The sequence below is a fragment of the Benincasa hispida genome, chromosome 11, assembly GCF_027475165.1.
Source record: "Benincasa hispida cultivar pf3 chromosome 11, pf3_genome.v1.1, whole genome shotgun sequence".
In the NCBI taxonomy this organism is placed as follows: Eukaryota; Viridiplantae; Streptophyta; class Magnoliopsida; order Cucurbitales; family Cucurbitaceae; genus Benincasa; species Benincasa hispida.
Genome location: NC_143488.1, coordinates 54,290,091 through 54,311,894, shown reverse-complemented (window position 1 = coordinate 54,311,894; position 21,804 = coordinate 54,290,091). Strand labels below are relative to the sequence as shown.

General features: G+C 32.4%; 1 protein-coding gene and 1 long non-coding RNA gene across 4 annotated transcripts in view; one reads left to right on the top strand and one right to left on the bottom strand.

The window, feature by feature from the left end:
* Window positions 1-1,282: 1,282 nt before the first annotated feature.
* Window positions 1,283-10,283, top strand: LOC150032737 (cinnamoyl-CoA reductase-like SNL6). The gene is made up of 5 exons (XM_090307352.1): window positions 1,283-1,755; window positions 5,670-5,854; window positions 7,592-7,786; window positions 9,529-9,682; window positions 9,912-10,283. The coding sequence occupies exons 1-5, from the start codon at window positions 1,485-1,487 to the stop codon at window positions 10,262-10,264; spliced, it is 1,158 nt and encodes a 385-aa protein (XP_090163478.1). The 5' UTR covers window positions 1,283-1,484; the 3' UTR covers window positions 10,265-10,283.
* The window catches only part of LOC120090210 (uncharacterized), a 25,014-nt gene continuing 13,011 nt past the window's right edge, over window positions 9,802-21,804 (bottom strand). For 2 of the 3 annotated variants that reach the window (XR_005485446.2, XR_016524656.1), the window contains exons 3-4: window positions 11,914-12,201; window positions 10,937-11,781 (exon numbers count right to left, since the gene is read on the bottom strand). This is a non-coding gene — a long non-coding RNA (uncharacterized LOC120090210). Of the gene's footprint in view, window positions 10,232-10,936; window positions 11,782-11,913; window positions 12,202-21,804 lie in introns of those variants that run through there. The other variant, XR_016524655.1, reaches the window with a different exon arrangement.

The window sequence follows — 21,804 nt, the reverse complement described above, 5'->3', positions numbered from 1 at the left end:
TATAAGGATTTTTGGTTTGATCTTTGATTGAAATAAAATTTAAATTCAAACTGTTACCATAAAAATTAAGTCAAAAACATTTTAAGATATGTGATCATATGTGTCTTTTAAGTGGTAGCTTTAAAATGTCATTAAGTGAAGTTGAAGATTAGTTGACTGATCAAATAAATGATATTAGTATAATTGAGGTGTTAACTTTTAAATAATGTGACATTTAATTTATTTTTTTTACCACATACATATTTTATTAGTTTTAAATTGATTGTTGGGTTAAGTGACTTTTTTATTCTCTCTCCTTGCCTCCCATGTTCCTCTTCACTTTCTTTCTCTCCTTCCTAAAAAGAGGAGAGAGAAAAGTTATAAAAAAAAACCACTTAACCTAATAATCAAATAAAAAATTAATAAAATATGTCACATCATTTAAAAAGTAATACCTCAATTATCTCATATCATTTTTCTGTCAATCAAACCACAATCTAAATCTTGAGAGCAAAAGTATTATACTTTAAATCATAAGAATTAAATAGAAATTTATTTTCAAACTTAAAAGAGAAAATAATATTTTAAGTCTAAATACTACTTTGGTTCTTATATATTCAGTTTTGGCTTGTTTTGATATCTATATTTTAAAAAATTTATTTTAGTTCTCATACTTTTAACTTTACTTTATTTTAGTCCCTATACTTTCAAATGTTCGTTTTTATTTTCATTTTTTCAACTTTGGTTTTATTTTTGTCCTTGAACTTATAAAAAATGACTATTTTGATCCATCAAAAAGTGAAATAAAGAAAAATGAACGAACCAAAATGACCAAAATTTAAAAATATAAATATCAAAATGAATCAAAGTTAAAAGTATATGAACTAAAATGAATATTTTAAGGTATAGAGATGATGAAAGTGAAGTAAAATTGATACTATTATTATTTAAAAATTAAGCCTACAAATATCTCTATTACCTCTAGATTTCTTGCTTTATTATTTACTTTTCTACACGTTTTAAAAAATCAAGTCAAATTTTGAAAACTATTTTTTTAAAAATTTTATTTTTATTTTAAAATTTGGTTAAGAATTTATTATTTAAGAATGATGTAAACAATGGTAAGAAAATTGAGAAAATATATCTAATTTTCAAAAAAAAAAAATGGAAATAGTTATAAGAAAAACAAAGTTGGTATAAAAATAAAAAAACTATAATTAAAAATAATATTTTAGACTATCTCAAATTAGTAGATGAATTAATGAAAATTAAAGAGAGGGGTAGAAAATAGAAATAGAGGTTTTCCTTCAATAATTTAACCTTTATTTATTGGAGCAGTGGCAGTTGCTTATTTCGGAGGAGCGGAGATTCCTGTGAAAGCGTTCTTTTCGTGAGTGACGAATCTGAGAGATATAAATAACAACTACTCCTCTCAGTTTCATCATCTCCCAAAATTCTGCGCGTTCAGCGTTTGCGCACTGTTTCAACTTCACTCTCAGATCAAAATGGGGATTGCAGGGGCGGAAGAGTGCCGGAGAGTGGAGTTGGAGGAGCTCCGCCGCATTTCCGAGCGTGCCTGTATGCTTGCCAGTCGCCGGAAGGATTCTGATGAATTCCACGGAAGGAGAGTTTCATCCCACTCATCCAGTGATACCGACGAGGACCCCGGCGACGAGCTCGTTTGCGTTACCAGTGGCGTCTCTCTCTTAGGCCTTGCGGTCGTTAATCAACTCCTGCAGTGTGGATTTTCCGTTCGGATCCTCCTCGATAATCCAGGTTTGTTTTGACTTCCATTGCTAGTGTTTTTCTCTCAAACTGAAATTGCTGCTGAAAATCGTCCAATTTTTTAGCGCTTTAGTCTTGATTTCCACCTCACCTCTGCTGTAAGCTTAGTTTTCATCATTTTCCAGATTACTTTCTGTTTTACATCTGTTTCAGTGATATTGATGTTTAGAATCGTTCGATTTTTGAGTGCTTAACTCTTGATTTTCATCTTTGTTGTACGATTAGCTTTAATCATTTTCTAGATTACTTTCTGTTTTACATTCTCGGGAATCGTCTTTGAATTTGACGCATCTGTTTCAGTGATATTGATGCCTAGAATCGTTCGATTTTTTAGTGCCTAACTCTTGATTTTCTCCTTTTCTAAGATTAGCTTTGATCATTTTCCAGATCACTTTCTTTCTTATAATCTTATTGTTATCTTACGTCTCTGACTCTGTTTCAGTGACATTCATATTGATGATCGTTCGATTTTCTGGTGCTCAACTCTTGATTTTCTCCTCTTTTTAAGATAATTTTCCAGATTACTTACTTTTTTCTTTCTTGGAAAGAGCATATTACATTTTCGGGAATCTTCTTTGTATTTAATGCATCTCTTTCATTGACATTCTTACATTCGTCCGATTTTTGAGTGCTTAATTCTTGATTTGTTTTTTCTCCTCTGTTCTTAAGCTAAAATTTGATCATCTTCCGGATTAGTTTCTGTTTCCTTCTCGTTTTCTGAAAAGGCATATTGCATTTTCGGAAATCTTCGTATTTCACGCATTTTTTTTCAGTAATATTGGTACTAAGAATCGTTTAGACATTTTAGTCCTTAGCTCTTGATTCTATTCTCCGTTCTAGCCTTTTTCTTCTTTGAAAGCTTTTTATCTATAATTCTTTTTCATAGGCATTTTCATAAACGGACTGATTCAGCACCCCGATTTTGAGAATCATGAAAACGTGGAACATGATGGGAGTTCAATAAATGTGTATAATTTCTTTGGCTCCTTTAAAGACAGCCACCTCTATCTACCTATCTATATATTAAAAAAAAAATAAAACTAACATTATTTTATTGAACTATACTTAATAGCGCCTAGAGGAAGGCTCGAGTTTTAGAATTTTTGCATAACTATAATCTATTATGTTTTTCTTTTTTCAAAAAATAGGGGCGGAATACGTATTTGAATAATAATATTGTAATTAATTTATAATAATTGTAAACATTAACTATTATGATTTGAGTCTCAATTTAGGGTGGACTACTCCACCCACCTCAAGTTGTGGGTCTAAACACTCTTAAAACTTAAATACTAATTTAGTCCATGTACTTGTGATTATGATTTATTTTGGCTCTTGTGCTTTGGAATGTTTATTTTGATTCTTGTACTTTCTTGGGTTTATATTTTCAAAATATTTAATTTTATATTTTCAACTTTAGTTCATTTTCATCCCTATATTTTTAAAAAGTGAATTTGGTTTCTTAAAAATGAAATAAAAATGAAACAGAAGGGACCAAAATGACCATTATTTAGAAGTATAGGAACCAAAATAAACATTTTAAAAATATAAGAACCTAAATCAACCTAAAAATAAAAATATGAACAATTTAAAAATACATAAATTAAAATTGGAAATATAAAAATGAAAATAGTATTTAAACAAAATAATAATAATAATAATAAATCAGTTCTTTAAATATAAAATAAAATTCTGGTGAGAGAAGTAATGGACCAAAACATCTATTCCAATCCACCCTTCCCTCGTTCTAAACAAGAAACAAACAAAGATGAGTTGACATGCAACCTTTCTTACGTTCAAGGAAATTGTGGAAATAGCACCCTCAATTTTCCAATTTTCCAACTTTCAAAATTAATACATTTTTTGTTTGAAAAGTGTTAAAAGATCCACACAATTGAGATTTAGTAAAAAAAATTACTTTTTTTTTATTTTATTGTTTTAGTCCTTTTGGATATTTTTCGTCCGAGAGATTAAACGTCAAGATTTTAGTAATTTTTTCAATTATTACATAATCTAATTTTATACCAAATCTTATATATTTTCAAAATTTCTTCAAATTTGGTTATCTTTATGGAATATTATATTCAATTCTTATGTAATTTTAGACCAATTTTATTTTCATGATTATATGAATTTCTAAATTTCCAAATGAATTTACTAATTAGATTTTTTTAAAATTTTTTTCAGATGTATGATTGCACTTTGATTTTTAAATTTTGGGAAAGATTAAAATTTGCAAAGAAAAATGTAAGATATAGAAAATATATAAAATCTCGGTAATAATCTGCCCGAGAATTTACCGATCTCGGTGTTAATCTGTTCAAGATTCATATCGAGATTTTATATATTTTTCATATTTTACCTTTTTTGAAATTTTTAATCTTTCAAAAAATTTAAAAATCAAAATCAATCACCTAAAATCCATAAAAAAAAATCATTTTGATAATTGGTAAATTGATTTAGAAATGAGAAAATTGGCTAAAAAATTAAAAAAATTACTTAATATTTTGATATAATATTTGATAAATATAACCAAATTTGGAGAAAATTTGAAAATATATAAGATTTGGTATAAGATTTAGGAACATCACATAATAAGGCTAAAAAAGGCCAAAACAAGTTAGAAAATGCTATTTTTTTTTTAAAAAAAAAAAACTAAATCTAGTCGATCTCGACTGAGAAAAGCTATTTAAACTAGAAAAACTATTTCAACAAAATTTTAAAAGATACTAATTTTGTAGGATGAAAACTTAAGTATTATTTCTAACAATTTTCTTATATTGGAGTAGGTTTAACGAATAAACATCTATTTAAATTATAAATTCATTTTCTAAATTTTAAAGTTCGTGTGTCTATTTATATCTATTTATCTATGAATTTCTAGTTTTATGTTTAATATATTTTTAATAAATTAAAATTTAAAAAACAATCTACTAAATTTAAATTTAAATTTTATGTATCAGTGGAATTTTGAGATTTCAATTTTGAATCTAACAAATTTGTGAATTTTTAGAATTGTGAAGTATAAGGTACTAAATTTATAATTTAAAAAAATTTATAACTGGTAATTAAAGACATTTTGTATAATGGTTGAAAAGTAATAATTTAAACTTTCAATTTTGTTTGGAAAGGTTATAATTTCCTCTTTAAAAATTACTAAATAGATAAAAGACATTATAAAAAGACACCATCCTTATACTAAAGAATTGCATAGTAGATTGAAAGGAGAAATTTCATTTTTCATTCTTATACCAAAGACATATTAAGTTATTTTTATGTTACAAATGTATGTAATCCCAGAATTTTCAATTTTGTGTCTCTTTAGTCTTTCAAAAGTGTCAATAGATTCAAACTTTTAATTAGGTAACAAATGAGTCGTCCTTAAACTTCAAAAGATGTCTAATAGATTGTTAAACTTTCAATTTTGTATTCAATAGTCATTGAGTTTTTAGTTTTGGGTTTAATAGTTAATTGACTTAGTAATATTTTTTTTATGAATTATAAAAATACAACATTGTAATGAAAATTTAGATCTGGTTAGACATTAATTAAAAGGCGAAGAACCTTTATAAATTTTTGAAGTCCGTCAATCTATTAGATTATTCAACCCATTTTAAAGCTAGAGAAACCAAATAGATTGAAAAAAGTGAATGTATATTAACTCTTTTTAAGATATTTAAATTTAGATTAGATAATATTATGAGTTTTTCAACTAAATATATAAAATTTGTGACGTATAGGATGAGAGGTTAGCATGATTAATTGTATTAGATTTAATTAATATCTCATCCTAGATTGGCATTTACTGTTTCTCAAACTATTGAATATCTTGTTTGTGTATTTGAATTGGAATCAAAGTTTAATAAATATGATATTAATATGGTTGAAAAATGAAAATGATGCAGAAGATAGAGAGAGAGTGAGAGAAATGAAATCAGAAGGAGGTGGGTTTAGAATAAACGATTGTAAAGTATCGACATTGTCGGCCAATTTGATGGAATGCGATAGCTTAGCAAATGCTTTTGAAGGCTGTCGCGGCGTCTTCCATACCTCTTCTTTCATCGATCCTTCTGGTCTCACTGGCTATTCGGTACGCTTTCGGTAATTTTTTAAGCATTTAATTCATTTCTTTTTAAATTTTCGATTTAGTCCCTCATAATTTTTATATTTTACAATTATCTTTCTAGAGAAAATACTGTTTTGGTCCTAACTTTTCTAGATTTCATAGTCTAAATTTTGAGATTAGCTTAATCTAGTCATTGGGTTTTAAAATTTTACAATTTTAAGTTTTGTTTTACTTAAATTTTAAGTTTTAAGATTTACACTTTTAACTTTAGTGTTAATGTATATTAATTATTTTAAGAAAATTAAAAGAATTATAATAATTAAGGTTTATTAATTTTTATCAAAATTAAAATTATTTTTAAAATTTTAGTTTGTAATTGTAGATATTAACGTCAAAAAGATTGAAAGTAAATATTTAGTGAAAAACGAAGATTAAATGTATAAATATAATTTTGAGATTTAGAGACTAAATTGAAACAAAACTCAAATCTAAAAGAAAAAAAAGATAATTGAAATCAAACTCAAAACTTAAAGATTAAAAATATAACATTTTGAAACTTGATAACCAAATGGAAACTAGGCCATAATTTAGGACCAAAAAGTGTTTATTTTTTATTTTTTATTTTTTTAGTTCCATTTAAGGTCCGACTAGGACGCTCAAAGTTAACCAAAGCTTGGTAGAGAAACTATTTCTTTGTAATTATTTTTTCTGTAATCTTTTGAAAAAATAAGAAACATAGGTATATAATATATAAAAATTTAATGAGCTAGTAAAACAGAATTAACAGGTTCTAATTAAAAAGAAAAAACAAATCAAACGGTTAAGTGGAAGACACATCAACATTGTACCTAACAGAACAAAAAAGGTTCAATGAAGTTGGTGGAACATGAATATCATCACATTATTTGCTTTGTTGGATGTTTTCTTATCCACCCACATACAAACAGAAACTTTGATCAATCATTTATTGGGATTGATTAGTTGCCTTACCAATTACCTTTAATACCAACAGAAAGTTATCTATATTTTGAAGTGAAAACACTTTGGCTTTGAAAAAGAACTTTAAGTGATATATTTATAAATATGATAAATTAGAAAGCTTTTAAATTAATGTAGAAGCCAAGATGTTCCGAATTCAAGAAATAGGTGATAAAAGTAATTTTTTAAAAAGAAAACTATGCTAAAAGAACTAATTAATTTTATTTCAATTCTTATGATTTTGAAATTAGTTTCTATTTTTTCTATTACTTTAAGTAATGAAGAAGTAGTAACAAAAATCCAAAACATTAGTTCATTTGGAGTCTCTTCACATATTTTTACAATGATATGATATGTGTTCATTTTGAGTGCACATACTTTGAATAACTTTGCTTTGATTTTCACTCAAAAAAATTTATACCAATTAAGATAGATAAGTTAACTTACCTATCTAATAGTCTTCTTCTCATAGGACTTTATCGCAATCCCAATAAAATTGTCCTATTATATTTATATCTACGTTACTCTTCCAACAAAAATATCCTAATTATATAAACTTCCATCAAAGGTAAGCAATAGTAAAATTCTAAAAAAATGAAGGTTAAAAATTAATATAAGAAGCACAAGATGTAATTTTATGAGGTGATGTATATATATGGGTGAGATATTTGATATATATAAAAAATAATTGACGTTTAAATTCTTCCAAACATCTTTTAGTTTCCATTTTAAAATAATCTAACCTTCTCTTCTCTTTCAAATGATGATGTTGCATGCTAAAAGAAAGCCATGGCTGAGGTAGAAAAGAAGGTGAGCGAGAATGTTATGGAGGCCTGTGCAAGAACATCCTCTGTAAGATACTGTGTTTTTACCTCTTCTCTTTTGGCCTGCATATGGCGTGACGGTACACAAGCCGAGCTCCCCCCAGTCGTCGACCACAATTGTTGGAGCGATCCATCGCTATGCGTCGATAAAAAAGTAAGCCTAAATCTTGAAACTTATTTACTGTATTGGTTTCTTGAAACTGTTGCTAAGGAACTATAATTGAATAACTTTGTGAATGTTATGCTTGTTAATGAATTTAAAAAAATTACTGTTTCTAAGCCTTGTTTTAAAGATGGGTAATTTGTAGACAGAAAATTAGACTCTTTGTTTAAGGTTTGATTTATGTTGCATTTGTATCCTAGCATTTCAAGTTCAACAATTTTACTTTGAAGTTTTAATTTTGTAGCATTCATAGTCTTCTAAATGTTTTCATTAATTACAAATTGAAAGCTGGCGTCACACCTATCTTTTATGATTTTTTTTCCAACTTTTTAATTATTAAATTTGTAAAACCATTATTTTTCTCGCTTTTCCTTTTTTTTCCCCTCTTCCTCCGGACGACTGTAGTGGAAGAAGGAAGGTGGAAGGATGAGAAGAGGGGAAGAGAAAAAAAGAAGAAAATATTTTTTAATTTAATAATAATACATGAGTTTTTTTTAATAGAAAATAGGTGTCAATGTCAGCTTTTTGTTATTAATTAACGAAAAAACTTGATGGAAAGACAAAAAAAAAAAAAAAAAAAAAATGATACCAAATGGAAATCTCATGGGTTAAATTGTTGAGTTTGAAAACTCAAACTTAAATGCAATCTAAATCAAACTTCATGAACTAAGACTACAATTTTTTTAAGAAACGATCACTCATGTATGTAGTTAGCTCTTGTAATTCAAGAATAGAACAATCGCTAAGAAAAAAACCTTGAAGTTAAATAGTCATCAACTCCTTAGAGCATGTTTAAAAGTAATTTTGAAATGGTTAAAATCACTTTTATCAAGCTTGAAATTACTTTGAAATTTGTTTTTAATTAATAATTAAATCAATTTTAATGGTATGAACATTATATTGATTGTGTAAAACTAAATATTAAATTAAATTTAAATTATTAAAGGCATATTTTACGGTGATTTTAAAGATGGTAAAAGTAAAGTTACTTATTTGAAAATTATTTCCAACCATATATATATTTTTAGGATAGGTATTTCCAACCATACCTTTAGTGTTGTTACAAATTGAGAATTTAATTTCTAGTCCCCACTTTTCTACTTTATCGTTGTCTTTCTCTTGGATATTTTTTATAAGTGGTTAGACTTTTTTGTCTCCTCTAGGACCATGTATCTTCTTTCTTTTACTTTGTTATTATTTTTTTATGGTGTAATGTTTTTAAAAAATAACATCAACTAAAATGAATTCATTTGTACTTATTTGGTCCACACATAAATAAAAAGTGAATTTCAATACATCACACCAATATTGTGTGCTTTAAAAAGTGAATTATTTGAAACATGTCGTATGCATATAAGAAAATGGAGATGAATTTCAAAGAGATGGTATTATTTATAAAATTTAAATACTACATTAGTCGTCTTTAATTCATATTAGTTCAATACTTTGGTCATTGTACTTTTAAAAATGACCATTTTGGTACTTTCATTTTCAATTCTATTTATTTTTTTTTAAAAAATATCATTTTTAAAAGTTCAATACCTAAATTGAACAAGGTTAAAAGTACAAAAACCATATCGAATATTTTGAAAGTATTGACCAAAATGAATCAAAGTTAAAAGTAAAGATGAAGGTAGTATTTAAACAGGCAATTTATCTTTGTACTCGGTTTGAGATGTATGTGGTTTTGAAGAAGACAATTTATATTGATACTTTGTTTGGAATATTTGAAGCTATGGTATGCTTTGGGGAAGCTAAAGGCAGAGACGGCAGCATGGAGAATTGCAAAAGATAGAGATATAAAGTTAGTCACTATTTGTTCTGGCTTGGTAACAGCTCCTGACCTTTGTATGAGAAATTCAACTGCAACATTGGCATATCTCAAAGGTACATTTTTTTTTCTGTTGTTTTTTTTCCTTTTCCTTTTGTTCAATCTCTACAACTTAATTTCTTTTTAACTAACATATTAAGGATAGGATTAATATTAGTGTAATAAAAGTTCTAGCTTTTTCTGTCACATAACTTTCATAGTTTTCTCAATTTTGAAATTAAAATGCCCTGTTTTAGTCAGTAACTTTCATAGTTCTCGATCTCTGTCACTTCTAATTAATATCAGGAGCGCAAGAGATGTACGAGCAAGGACTATTGGCAACAATAAGCCTGCGAAGATTAGCTGAGGCACACGTGAGCGTGTACGAGGCAATGGGAGAAAACGAGGCACATGGAAGATACATTTGTTTTGATCAAATAATCAAAACACAAGCTGAGGCAGAGGCTTTGGCTGGGGAAATAAGTGTGCCCGTCACCAAAATTTGTCAATCTCAAGAAGCAGAAGCAGAAGAAGCATCAACAAGCACTTCTAGCAAGTTTCAGTTATCAAACAAAAGGCTTTTCAATCTCACTTCTTCAAGAGCTCCTCCTAATCGCTGTTATTCTCTAACGCATTTCCATAATAAAACAAACTTTTAATTTCCACTGTTCATCAAAATCAATGTTCTGTTTAATGGCTCTATTGCGTAATATATTTAAAAAAAAAAAGGCGCAAAGTCGATGAGTAAATCTGTTTGTAATAAAAGGTGAATGATTGTTAAAGTCTACGAACATAAAGTATGTACTCTGACCTAAAGATTTGAGGTTCAAATTTTTTGTTCCATATTTAACCAGAAAAAATTGATAGCTAGTAATTAGATCTACTTATATCCGAGGAGAAATTTAGTTGTTACGACATGTATGAAATAATTATTTACAACTTTAGTGATAAAAAGTTCCAAAAAAAAAAAAAAATTAGTGATAAATTTAAAGGTGTCCCTATTGTTTTAGAAAATTTTCAATCTGGTTTTTAATCTTTTAAAAATCTTATTTGAATCCAAATCCACATGTTTTTTAATCCAAAAAAAATTAAGACATGGTGAACAAGTTACTTGACATATAAAAATTCAACTCAAATGAAAGTTTTAAAATAAAATAAGAGACAATTCTGATAGAAATAATAAAAAACAAACGAATGGTATTGAATTTTGGTATTTTGTTTTTATCATGAGAGTGTATAGTGTAAGGGCCGAAAGAATCCTTTTTGTAAATAATTAGGAAGGAATTAGTTAATTGTAAGTTGTTAGCTAATTGTTAGTTGTTATAATAGTTAGTTAAACATCTGGTAACTAATTTCCTTTATATATAAGATCCTCCTCTCTCAAAATGAGAGGAATTCATTTGATAAAAAAAATTCAAGTTTAGTTTGATACCAAAGTGATATCAGAGTCGTCCAAGACTATTTGGACCAATTCCGGAAGAAGAAACCAGTCAGTGATCGGAAACATTCACCAAGAACAATAGATGGAGGAGGTACCCACCCTTTTGCCCAGATCCTCCTTGAGACACTTGCTGTCCGTTGAGGCTTCGGTGGGAGAACTATATGTCATGATGAGCACAGTACGAGAAACGTTGGAAGGCTTATTAAGGAGGATTGAGCTGATAATTACAACACCGTAAAATCAAGAAAATGACCAACATTCGTCCAAAAATGGAGAAGAAGAGGAAGAAGAATCCATGGGGGTTGCGAACACTACAAGAAAAAGGTCATTTTATAGCTTTTCAATATAACCTTTTTGAAAATGGGCTATAATATGTCGAGTGAAAATAATAATAATAATAAAAATAACTAAGCCCGCCCAAAATTTTAGAATTTGTTGGCATCTCTCCCAAAATTAAACCTGCCCTTTATGTTTTCTTGATTTCTCTTCTTCTCATTTGTTCTCTAAAATTAGGTCCTTCTAAAATCTTCTCTCTATTTCATTTTGTTTCAATTCCTTTACCCACTTTACCAATTGACTCCAGTCCTATCAAAATCCACATCTCCTCTACTGTCTCCAAAATTTTGGTCGGCACCAACATTCAAATTTCAACCCATCTACATGTTTCACTCTCGTCATCTTCTTAGGATTGGCTTGGAATCCAAATGATCCAACAAATTGAAAGAACAGCGAGGTCTGCAGTGGAAGCAGGATCATTCTCGATTTCATTTTTTCACATAATAAAAAGACAGTAAACATAAAACTATGAATATTAATAAAATTTACAGCATGCTTAAAAAGGAAAATAGGGAAGAAAAATCAACTTACCCTTGAAGCCTATAGTATTCACGAAATTCCTCCTCTCCAAAGGGTCACGAATAATTCGTATAGAAACAAACCTCAACGTGGACACCACCACAAGTTGAACCTTTTGTATTCTCCTTTAGGGGTCGAGAATTTCATGAGGTGTGGGCTCTGGAAATTTTTTGGAAGAGGGAGGAAGAGGATTTGAGAGGGGATTTTTCTTGGGAGAACGCTTATGAAAAAAACTCGTAGCCCTCCTCTGTGAAGAAGATGAAAAAAAAATTTGATCTCTCCACCCGTCACACGTTTTTACTGAGAGAGAATTAAGGGGAGGGAGTTACATTTTGAAATTTATTATTAAATTAAAACAAATATATATATATATAATAACTAACTTATTATATATATAACTATATCAAATATAACACATAACCTATAGTTATTATATTGTATCATGTGCAATATAACCTATAGTTTTATTTCTCTCAATAATATATGATAATTAATATAATTCTCATTTATACTAAATTTAATTATATGAATCTTATCCATATAATTAGTATTTGAATCATATTCAAATATTTAATTCTTTTCAAAATACACTTTATATTATAATGTATCAAATACATTATATTAATTATATCATTATTAATTCCCTCAATTAATTTGAAAAATTCAAACTAATCCAAAATTAATTTTCAATAATTCCTATTGAGTTATCGAGGGGACCTTATAGACCTGTAGATTGAAGCTCCAATGGTACTTGGATAATTAATTAAACTCCTTTAGTGAAAATTATGTAACATCCATTAACTGTCGGTCACTCAACTAAAGATCGACAGCTGCACGCTTCGTACTACAGATATATTTCTGTGTCCATTGGATATAACCAGTCAACAGTACGATGACCCTTTAAAAATTGCTCGTAAGTATAGCTGGGCCAAAATTATTGTTTTGCCCCTGTCGTTATATCTAACTCCTACCATTGATCCCTCTAGTGAACAAGTTATAGTCCAACTATGATCAAACCCCTCTTGGACCCAGAGAGGGTGTGGCGCCACATTGTTCAAGCCTCTGAATCAGTTCTTAAGGAAACAATCTATCTACTTACCCCGATATTAAAGAATGAGTGAATTACATCTTGTGTAGTTGTGCTCCCAGCTCCCTAATTAGAAAAATTCCAAAATGGCATGCTTATTGAGTCGGCGATTTGACCACTCTCACCCATATAAATCAAAGGACTGCCTTCATAAGCAGGAGTTCATAACTTAATCAGGATTCAGGTTATGTCACCTATGGTCATCTTGGTGAAATGTAAGTCTCTACTATCAACGGTGTTATATAATGAGACTACGCATTTCGTGGTCCGGTCTTATATAAACCATTTTGTATAGAACACGTCTGCTCACATGTCTCTACATGAATGATCAAGATCAAATCATTTGTAGTATTTTACAACAATTGTAATATCTACAAAGCGGGCAGTATTTGTAGTGTCACTAGGATAAGGTATCTAGCCTTATCCATCTACTACAAACCATTTAGGTTATTACTTAAACATGATCCACTTGTATGTCTCTACATACATGTTTAAGCTATAAAAGATAACCTTAGATGTTAGTTTATTGGTTTTATGGGTTAATGCTACTAAATGTCGAATAAAATACTTAAGAGTTTATTAAATAAATAAATTATTTATATATTATAATTATAAACTATAGGATCCACAAGATTTAGGACATCAATCTAAAAAATCTCCCACTTGTCTTAAAACAAGTGGGGTGTACATCATAAAAGTCACACTAATATAAAAGTACATAAACAAGTAAATGATGCGTGTAATTTATGAAGCGCTATGATGTGAGTTGCGGTGATCATGCAATATTTCCTAACAAAACCAAAGTATAAGCCTTATTAGGTTTCCTGGTAAGTCCTGGGTCGAACACAAGGACTATTAAGTAAGTATGCGACAGTCCCTTTGATTCTCTTGCGGTAGTAAAAATAAATGAGTTGGATGGTGTTTTGATTAAGATTTTTCCTATACAACGGAGTTGAACGCAGAGTTGATGAAATCAAGAGTTACAATGAGTATGCGATGAAGGGGTTTAGCTAATACTTCCTAAGATTATGCACAAGTTATGCGATCATGCTACATATAAATAACATCATGTCATCTCTCAATGCAGAATGCCATAATTCCTATTTCTAGGATGCATGCGATGTATACAAAAAAGTTGATAGGACTTATGTCTAAGCCTCTATTCTTGTCTATGCGATGATGAATGATGCACACATAAAACAAGGTGACCACATACAATCATGCCTATTTCTAGGGTGCATGCGATGTGTTAATAACAATAGAACTTATGTCTAAGTTTCTATTTCTTGCTTATACGATTCTAATTTGACTCTCTCAAACCTAAATTCTAATCTGTCTTTCTCAAATCTAGATTCTATCTTTAGACTACTCTCTCAAGTATCTCTAAAGGGTGAATGACACACATAAGACAAGATGATCGCATAAAATGTAAATCTTAAGTCATGCTAGCTAAGTACTTCTCAACTTATTCAGAAATTTAGCAACTCATGTGAAGTATGGAGAGATTGAACATAAATTGAAATGATATTTCCATTTTCTATAAATAAAGTACTGAATATAGAATAGAAAATGGAATTGAGAGATAAGAAGCCTGGTAAGCAATGTCTTGCTTCCCGGGGCCTTTTACACTGTTCTTTTTCACTCCAGCTCTGTTCCAAATGTGTATTCTTGCTCTCGCAAGTGTTGGCCCTCTCTTCTTTGTAACACTTTCCCGCAGTCTCTCGATCTGTCCAAGAATGATCTTTTGATTTCCTCGACTCCTTGCTCTTCTCCGTCTTCTAAGTATATGTACGAGTATGTGCGTGAACGGACTACTAACTCTCTAACTTGTTAACTCCTTTTACACTGGTGGCCTTCGGTATTTATAGAGCTCAAGGTGAAGTAGCCTTCCTTTCTAATGATTGCAATGATAGGCAGTATTAATTCTCCTACTCTGACGCACCGATTAATGGTCACCAAAAGTTGAGTGTACTTGCTACAGTGTGGCTTTAACGGCTTGTCAACTAAATTCGAATTTGACCATTATCAGCTTTCCGTCCCATCATGATTTATTATGCCGTCACCTTGATGCGCAGTCTTTATGCGACCACCTTTTTAAGAAACTTCTCATGATCGCATACGATCGCATGACTTGCGATCGCAATCTTCAAGAGCGCTGACGCCTTATTCCTTTGGATCGCAATTTTACTTGCGCCATCGCATTTTTCTTGCACAGAATAAGTAAGTTAACTACTTTTATGCGATAGGCGCATGTGATCGCAATTCCTTTCAGTTTAGCGATTTTGGACATGATATTACTTATTTTATCGTTGTATTCTCTCATTGTTTTACTTATTTGAGTTGTAATAACTTGTATTTCTACCAGTTATCAGTAAACTAGGGCATAAACGCGCCTGGTACAATATCTCCTACTTGCCCCAGAATAGATGTGGCTTATCCTGTAGACCCATACTCTGCATGTGACCCTCAAACACCTTAGCTGTGAGGGCCTTTGTAAATGGATCAGCAACGTTGTGTTGGGGTTTGTGCCCTAAAATCTCGTGTCCAGTAGTTTGTAAACAACTTTGTACGAACACTGGTGATGTATAATATATATGGTATTTACTTCATTACTTGACTTTGCACATTTAGATGCTTTTTATTTTACCACAAACCAATAAACTTAATATCCCTAGTTATCTGTATGTAACTTAAGCATGTATGTGGTGACATACAAGTGGATCATGTCTTGAGTGATAACCAAAATGGTCTGTAGTATATGGATATAGGAGGGAAACCTTATCCTGGTAACGCTACGGATGTGACCCGCTTCATGGAATGGTCAAAAGTATTGTGACTTGTCACAAACAGTCTGATCTTGATCATTCGTGTAGGGGACATGCGAGCGGGGGCGTCCATACAAAGAGTTTGTATAAGACCTGATCACGAAGTGTTAATATCTCGTTACATAACACTGTTCATAACTGAGACGTCACTTCACTGGGATGACCATAAGTAACATGACCTCAATCTTGAGTGAGTTGGGAACTCCTGCCATTGAGGGTGGTCATTTGATTTGCATGGGTGTGAGTGGCAGAATGCCGACTCAAACCTACCATTTTGGGGATTCGTCTGATTTGGGAGCTGGAAACTCAGCTACACAAGATGTAATTCACTCCTTCCCCGAGGCAGGGTAGGTAAATAGATAGCTCCATTAAGGGCTGATTCTAGGGCTTGAATGATGTGGCCCCACGCACATTCTCATGGCCCGAGAGGTGTTCACACATAGTAGGTCTGTTGTATTGTTCATTAGAGGGATCAGTGGTACTTAAGGAGGAAGATGAAATTACAGGGGCAAAACGATAAATTGGCTTGCTGTAATTACGAGCATCTGTGAAGGGTCATCGTATTGATGATTGGTTATATCCAATGGACATAGAAATACATCTATGGCAAGAAGAGTTCAACTGTCGGTCTTTAGTGAAATGCCTAGCAGTTAATGGATGGTGGATATCGTGACTAAAAAGTTTAGTAAGCTATTCACGTACCGTTGGAGCTTCGAGTCATAGGTCCAGAAGGTCCCTTTTATAGCTTGGATACAAGTTGAGAGTCAGTTTTTGGGTCAATTTGAAATGTTCAAATTGACAAGAGAGAGTTCGATTATATGTGATATAATTGAACGAGTTAATTAAATATGATATAATTAACTTTATGTATGAGATACATTAATTTGGAGGAAATTAGATATAAATATGATTTATATCTATTAGAGGAAAATATTATAATTAATATATGATATTAATTATATGTTATGAATATGATAAAATCACATTCATTGGACAGTTATAAAGGAAATGGGAAGACGCCTCTTCTATTCTAAATAACAGATGAGAGCATTATAAATAGAAGACTGTGTGTTGATCTCAGAGTGTGCGGACATTAAGAAAAGATAATATCATCATCTAAAAAATCAATGCCTATACGATAGTGACTGTACGATCGCTTACATATACGATATTGCTAAGCGATTGCATACCGATTACACCGTCACGCGCTATTATCTAAATGATCATTTACCTTTTTCCTAAGCGATCATTTAGCTCTCGGTATTTACTAAACGATCATATAGACGATCGCTTAGTTTTTCCTACGCGATCGTTCAGACAATTGCTCACCATTTTTCTACACGATCGTTTACCTTTTCCTACACGATCGCTTACTTTTCCTACACGATTGTATACTTCACCTAAACGATCAAGCATTTTATCTATGCGATAGATGACCGCATCTCCCACTTGTTTCATTGTTGTGTATGGTCTCTCTTCCTCCTTCCCTCTACCAAATCCGAACAAAGCCCACACTTTGGATTCTCACTCCAAGAATACTGAGGGCTCTGAGTGGTGTTGTCTTCTCCGTTTCCTTCTGTCCTAGTGGTGATTGTTCGAGGTAGACGGTTGGGCTTCAGACTCGCTGTGAAGGAGAAATCCTCATCTGGTATGATTTCTTGATCTCTTTAGCATGATGAATGCATATTAGTATGTTTTGAATGTATATGCGGTAATTCTGTCACAATGAATTGGAAAGACCCGCTTTCCCTCGTAGGTACTCTTGAATAAGAGTTCCTTCAATTGGTATCAGGGCACTCGGTTTTCTGATATTCCAATTCATTGCTGCATAAGAATTGCAAATACGTTCTTGGTGGGTACATTTCTACACTATTTAATTGTTAGATTGCTGTGGATGTGCGGATTTATGGATGTTTTCGTGGATGTTAGTGTTGGTTTGATTTAATGTTTTTACATTTGCAGTTGTTCATAAAGGCCCCTATGTTTTTTGGGCATTAATAATCGTTATCAAGTCTGTATTCAAAGTTTGTTTGAGTTTTGAGTCGTTCGTGAAGAAGATCAGAGCAAGCGTCATGGTTCTTTGAGGAAGGAGACGATCAAGGGTTGATCGCATCGTGCAGACGATGGAGTACGCATTCGCTGTTGATCGCATCGGTTAAACGATGGGGTATGCGATCAAGTGTTGATCGCATTGTGCGGTCGATGGGGTACGCGATCGCTGATGATCGTATTGTGTAGACGATCGGGTAAGCGATCAAGGGTTGATTGCATCGTGTCGAAGATTGATTACGCGATCACTGAGTATTGGGTCATGTAGACGATGTGATGCTCGTGTATCGCTTAACGCGTGCGCGCATTGGACGATCATTTAGGTCAGTAAGCTTCATCGCTTCGTAATTGATTAAACGATCGCTTAGTAACGGAAGGTAAATCGTTTACTTGTCGCCGCGTTAAGTGATCGCATAGACGATCGTCTTGGCCAGCAAGCTTCATCGCTTAGTAATTAATTAAACGATCGCTTAGTAACGCAAGGTAAATCGTTTACCTGTCGTTGCGTTAAGTGATCGCAATAGATGATCATTTTGGCCAGCAAGCTGCATTGCTTAGTAACTGACTAAACGATCGCTTAGTTATGCAAGGTCAATCGTTTACCTGTCACCGCGTTGAGCGATCACATAGAGGATCATGCTTCGTTGCCTCGTTGTCGTCAACACGATCATTTAATTTTGCTTTTATCGTTTAGTTCGCGGTGGACGATCGTCTACCTACGGCACTTACTACACGATGGAGTCCTCCTGGTGGTTCAAGACCCATTTTGCTCGATGAAAAATGTAATAGATAGGGTTATTTCATTCCGGTTTTGTAAAGGCTTATCTTGATCCATTAATCCTTGTTTTATTACATGCGATGTATGTTTTTTATGTCATATGGTATGCACATATAGTAAATCCCACCTTAGGTTATGCATTGGTCATTCATCATCTCTTTATTATAATAGTTATAATTTAGAGAAGCGTGTTTTAATTTACATAAATGCATGCTCATGCATCATATAATATAAGGATTATATTTATGTATGCTTTATTTATTTATTTTTAACGTTATATTTATAAGCGTTATAAATACTTTGTTATGTGGGATGAGTGTTTTAGTTGTTTATTTTATAAATGGTTATAAAATGAAATTAGAACTAAAATAATTAGTAAAAGATTAATATGTAGCAAGTCTATCTATAGTAGATCTTTCGTCGAAGGCGGGTTCTGTCTAGGCTGGAGTATTTAAGATGACGGCAACAGAACATCCCTACCTGGGAACCTACTTGGAAAGGTAATTTAGATAGATTTGATGTATGCATGCAAACTAAGGCCAGTCCATTAAAGTGTTTAATGTGACTACTTGGATTTTTTTAAAAAAAATTTCAAAGACAAAAGTTGTTTTTGAGCAAACTTTATAAATGACTTAGATCATAATTAGTAGTCGGATTGTCTACATTAATAAACCCCTAGGTAGAACATTCAGTGGGAGGTTCTTGGGGCATTTGATGCTTCATTTTTCACCTATCGCGTTTCTCCCTCATAGTCCACACCGTGAGATCTACCCTCGGCCTCGAGGCACCTTTGGCGTGTCCTCCTAACAGATGGTGTTTGGGTAGGTCAATATCAAGGTGGATGGAGAGAGTGTTCATAGTAAGTGGGAGTGGGAAATGTGACAGCATATCCCTTGGTCTCTCTCGTTGGATTGAATAAAGTTTCTACGCATCGCCTCGTGGCATCCTGGGTGTGTCCCCCTATAGGATAGCTATTTTGCACGTTTCTTTATTTGATCTTCTGTAAGAGGATAAAGTTACTTAGTCTCTTGTCCTAATCTGTCTTTTTCCTTGCAGTGAGCGCATTAGGGTGGGACTCTGGGGTCGAAAATGAGGGGTTACACTTACGCAAGATTGTTAAGGGTTAACTATTTTGGACCGAACAAATGGTGGCTATTAGGTTTAGTTTCAAGAGTTGGTTCTGCCTACCTAGTGAAGGACCATTCGATCACCCCACCGGTGACGTTTGTCCTGCCTCACTGAGGCATCATGGTAAAATAAAAGTCTTTTCACTTAGGGTACTTGGAATCTGTTTTGCTAAAAATTAATTGGTTAATTAAAAAATGTGGTTTTTGCAAAGTCTTATAAAAGGTTATTCATTTTTTCCAGCAATGTTTTTTAATGAGTTTAGCCACTATCAATTTACTTAGCGCTGAAAAACTGAATGGCCTAGATTATTCAAGTTGGAATCATATGCTCACGACAATACTCATCATCGAAAGGGGAAGAACAAGAAGGGTGGTAAAGGGAAAGGGAATGTGCCTGCTAACCTGCCACTTGTCGCTCAGAAGAAGCGTCCATCGCCGGTTGAAAAGGAAAAATGTTTCCACTGTAACCAGGACAGACACTAGAAGAGTCATTGTCCTCGTTATCTAAAGGAAAAGAAGGCTGCCAAGGCTAAGGCCAAGGTAGACAAAGGTAAATATGATTTGCTTGTATTAGAAACTTGTTTAGTGGAGAATGATGATTCTGCTTGGATAGTAGATTCGAGCGCCACTAATCATGTATGTTCTTCTTTTTAGAGGATTAGATCCTGGCGATAGTTGGAGGCTGGTGAGATGACAATGGGAGTAGGCACTGGGCACGTCGTCTCAGCTGTAGCAGTGGGAGACATCCAGTTTACTTTACAGAATAGGTTTCTTATATTAAAAGATGTCTTTGTAGTTCTTGAACTAAAAAGGAACCTTATTTCTATAAAGTGTCTGTTACAATACAATTACAATTACACTATTTCTTTTAAATTAAATAAAGCGTTTATTCATAAGGATGGTGTTGAAATTTGTACAGCTAAATTGGAAAATAACTTGTATGTGCTAAGACTTTTAGCCTTAAGTTCCCTCCATAAAATAAAGATATTTAAATCTACCGTAACTCAATCTAAATGCCAACGAGTTTCTCCAGAACCTTATTGGACATGGTTTGTTCGATGATGAGTTACGCTTCCTTACCGGACTCGTTTTGGGGTTTCATAGTGGAGACTGCGGTATACATTCTCAACTGTTTTCCTTCTAAGAGTGTTGCAAGAACATCTCTGGAGTTGTGGAACGGACGTAAAGCTAGTTTACATCACTTCCGCATATGGGGTTGCCAGCACATGTGCTTGAGGCAAATACCAAGAAGTTGGAATCACGATCGAGGTTGTGTCTCTTTGTAGGCTATCCCAAAGGTACACAAGGAGGTTACTTTTATGATCCGTCTGAAAATAAGGTGATTGTTTCCACGAACGCTACTTCTTAGAGGAGGATCATATTAGGGAGCACAGTCCATGTAGTAAAGTCGTGTTAAGTGAGCTTTTCAAAGAAACTACTAAAGCTTCAATAAGAGTTGTTGAAGGACCTGATTCATCAACCAGAATTGTTGATGATAGTTCATCTGGTAGGTCAGTTCCACCTCAAGAGTTGAGGGAACCTCGACACAGTGGGAGGGTTATGAACCTGCCTGATCACTATCTGGGTTTCACGGAAATCCTAGCTATGGTGACAGATGGCGACCTGATAGCTCCCAAGGAAAATTCCGAATTGGATCCAAAATTGACGGGTTAGTGTGAGCTTATCCATGAGGTTATGCACTCTTCAAATAGGAATCCATTTTCTGAAAGATTTTGGCTTTCGTGCTTTGGTGGGTCTCCAAGATCCTTTTGATGACCTATGTTGTGTTGAAGGGATATCTATATGATCCGGTTGATTGCGTAAAGCTCACGGTAGCAACGGAACCTTCTTTAGTAAGATTATATGAGCAAATGCCTGAACCAAAATATGTTATTGCTATGGGAGCATGTACAATTACAGGAGGGATGTTCAGTACCGATTCTTATAGTACTGTTCGGGGAGTCGATAAGTTAATTCCTGTCGATGTGTATTTGTCGGGTTGTCCACCTAAACCCGAGGCTGTTATAGATGCTATAA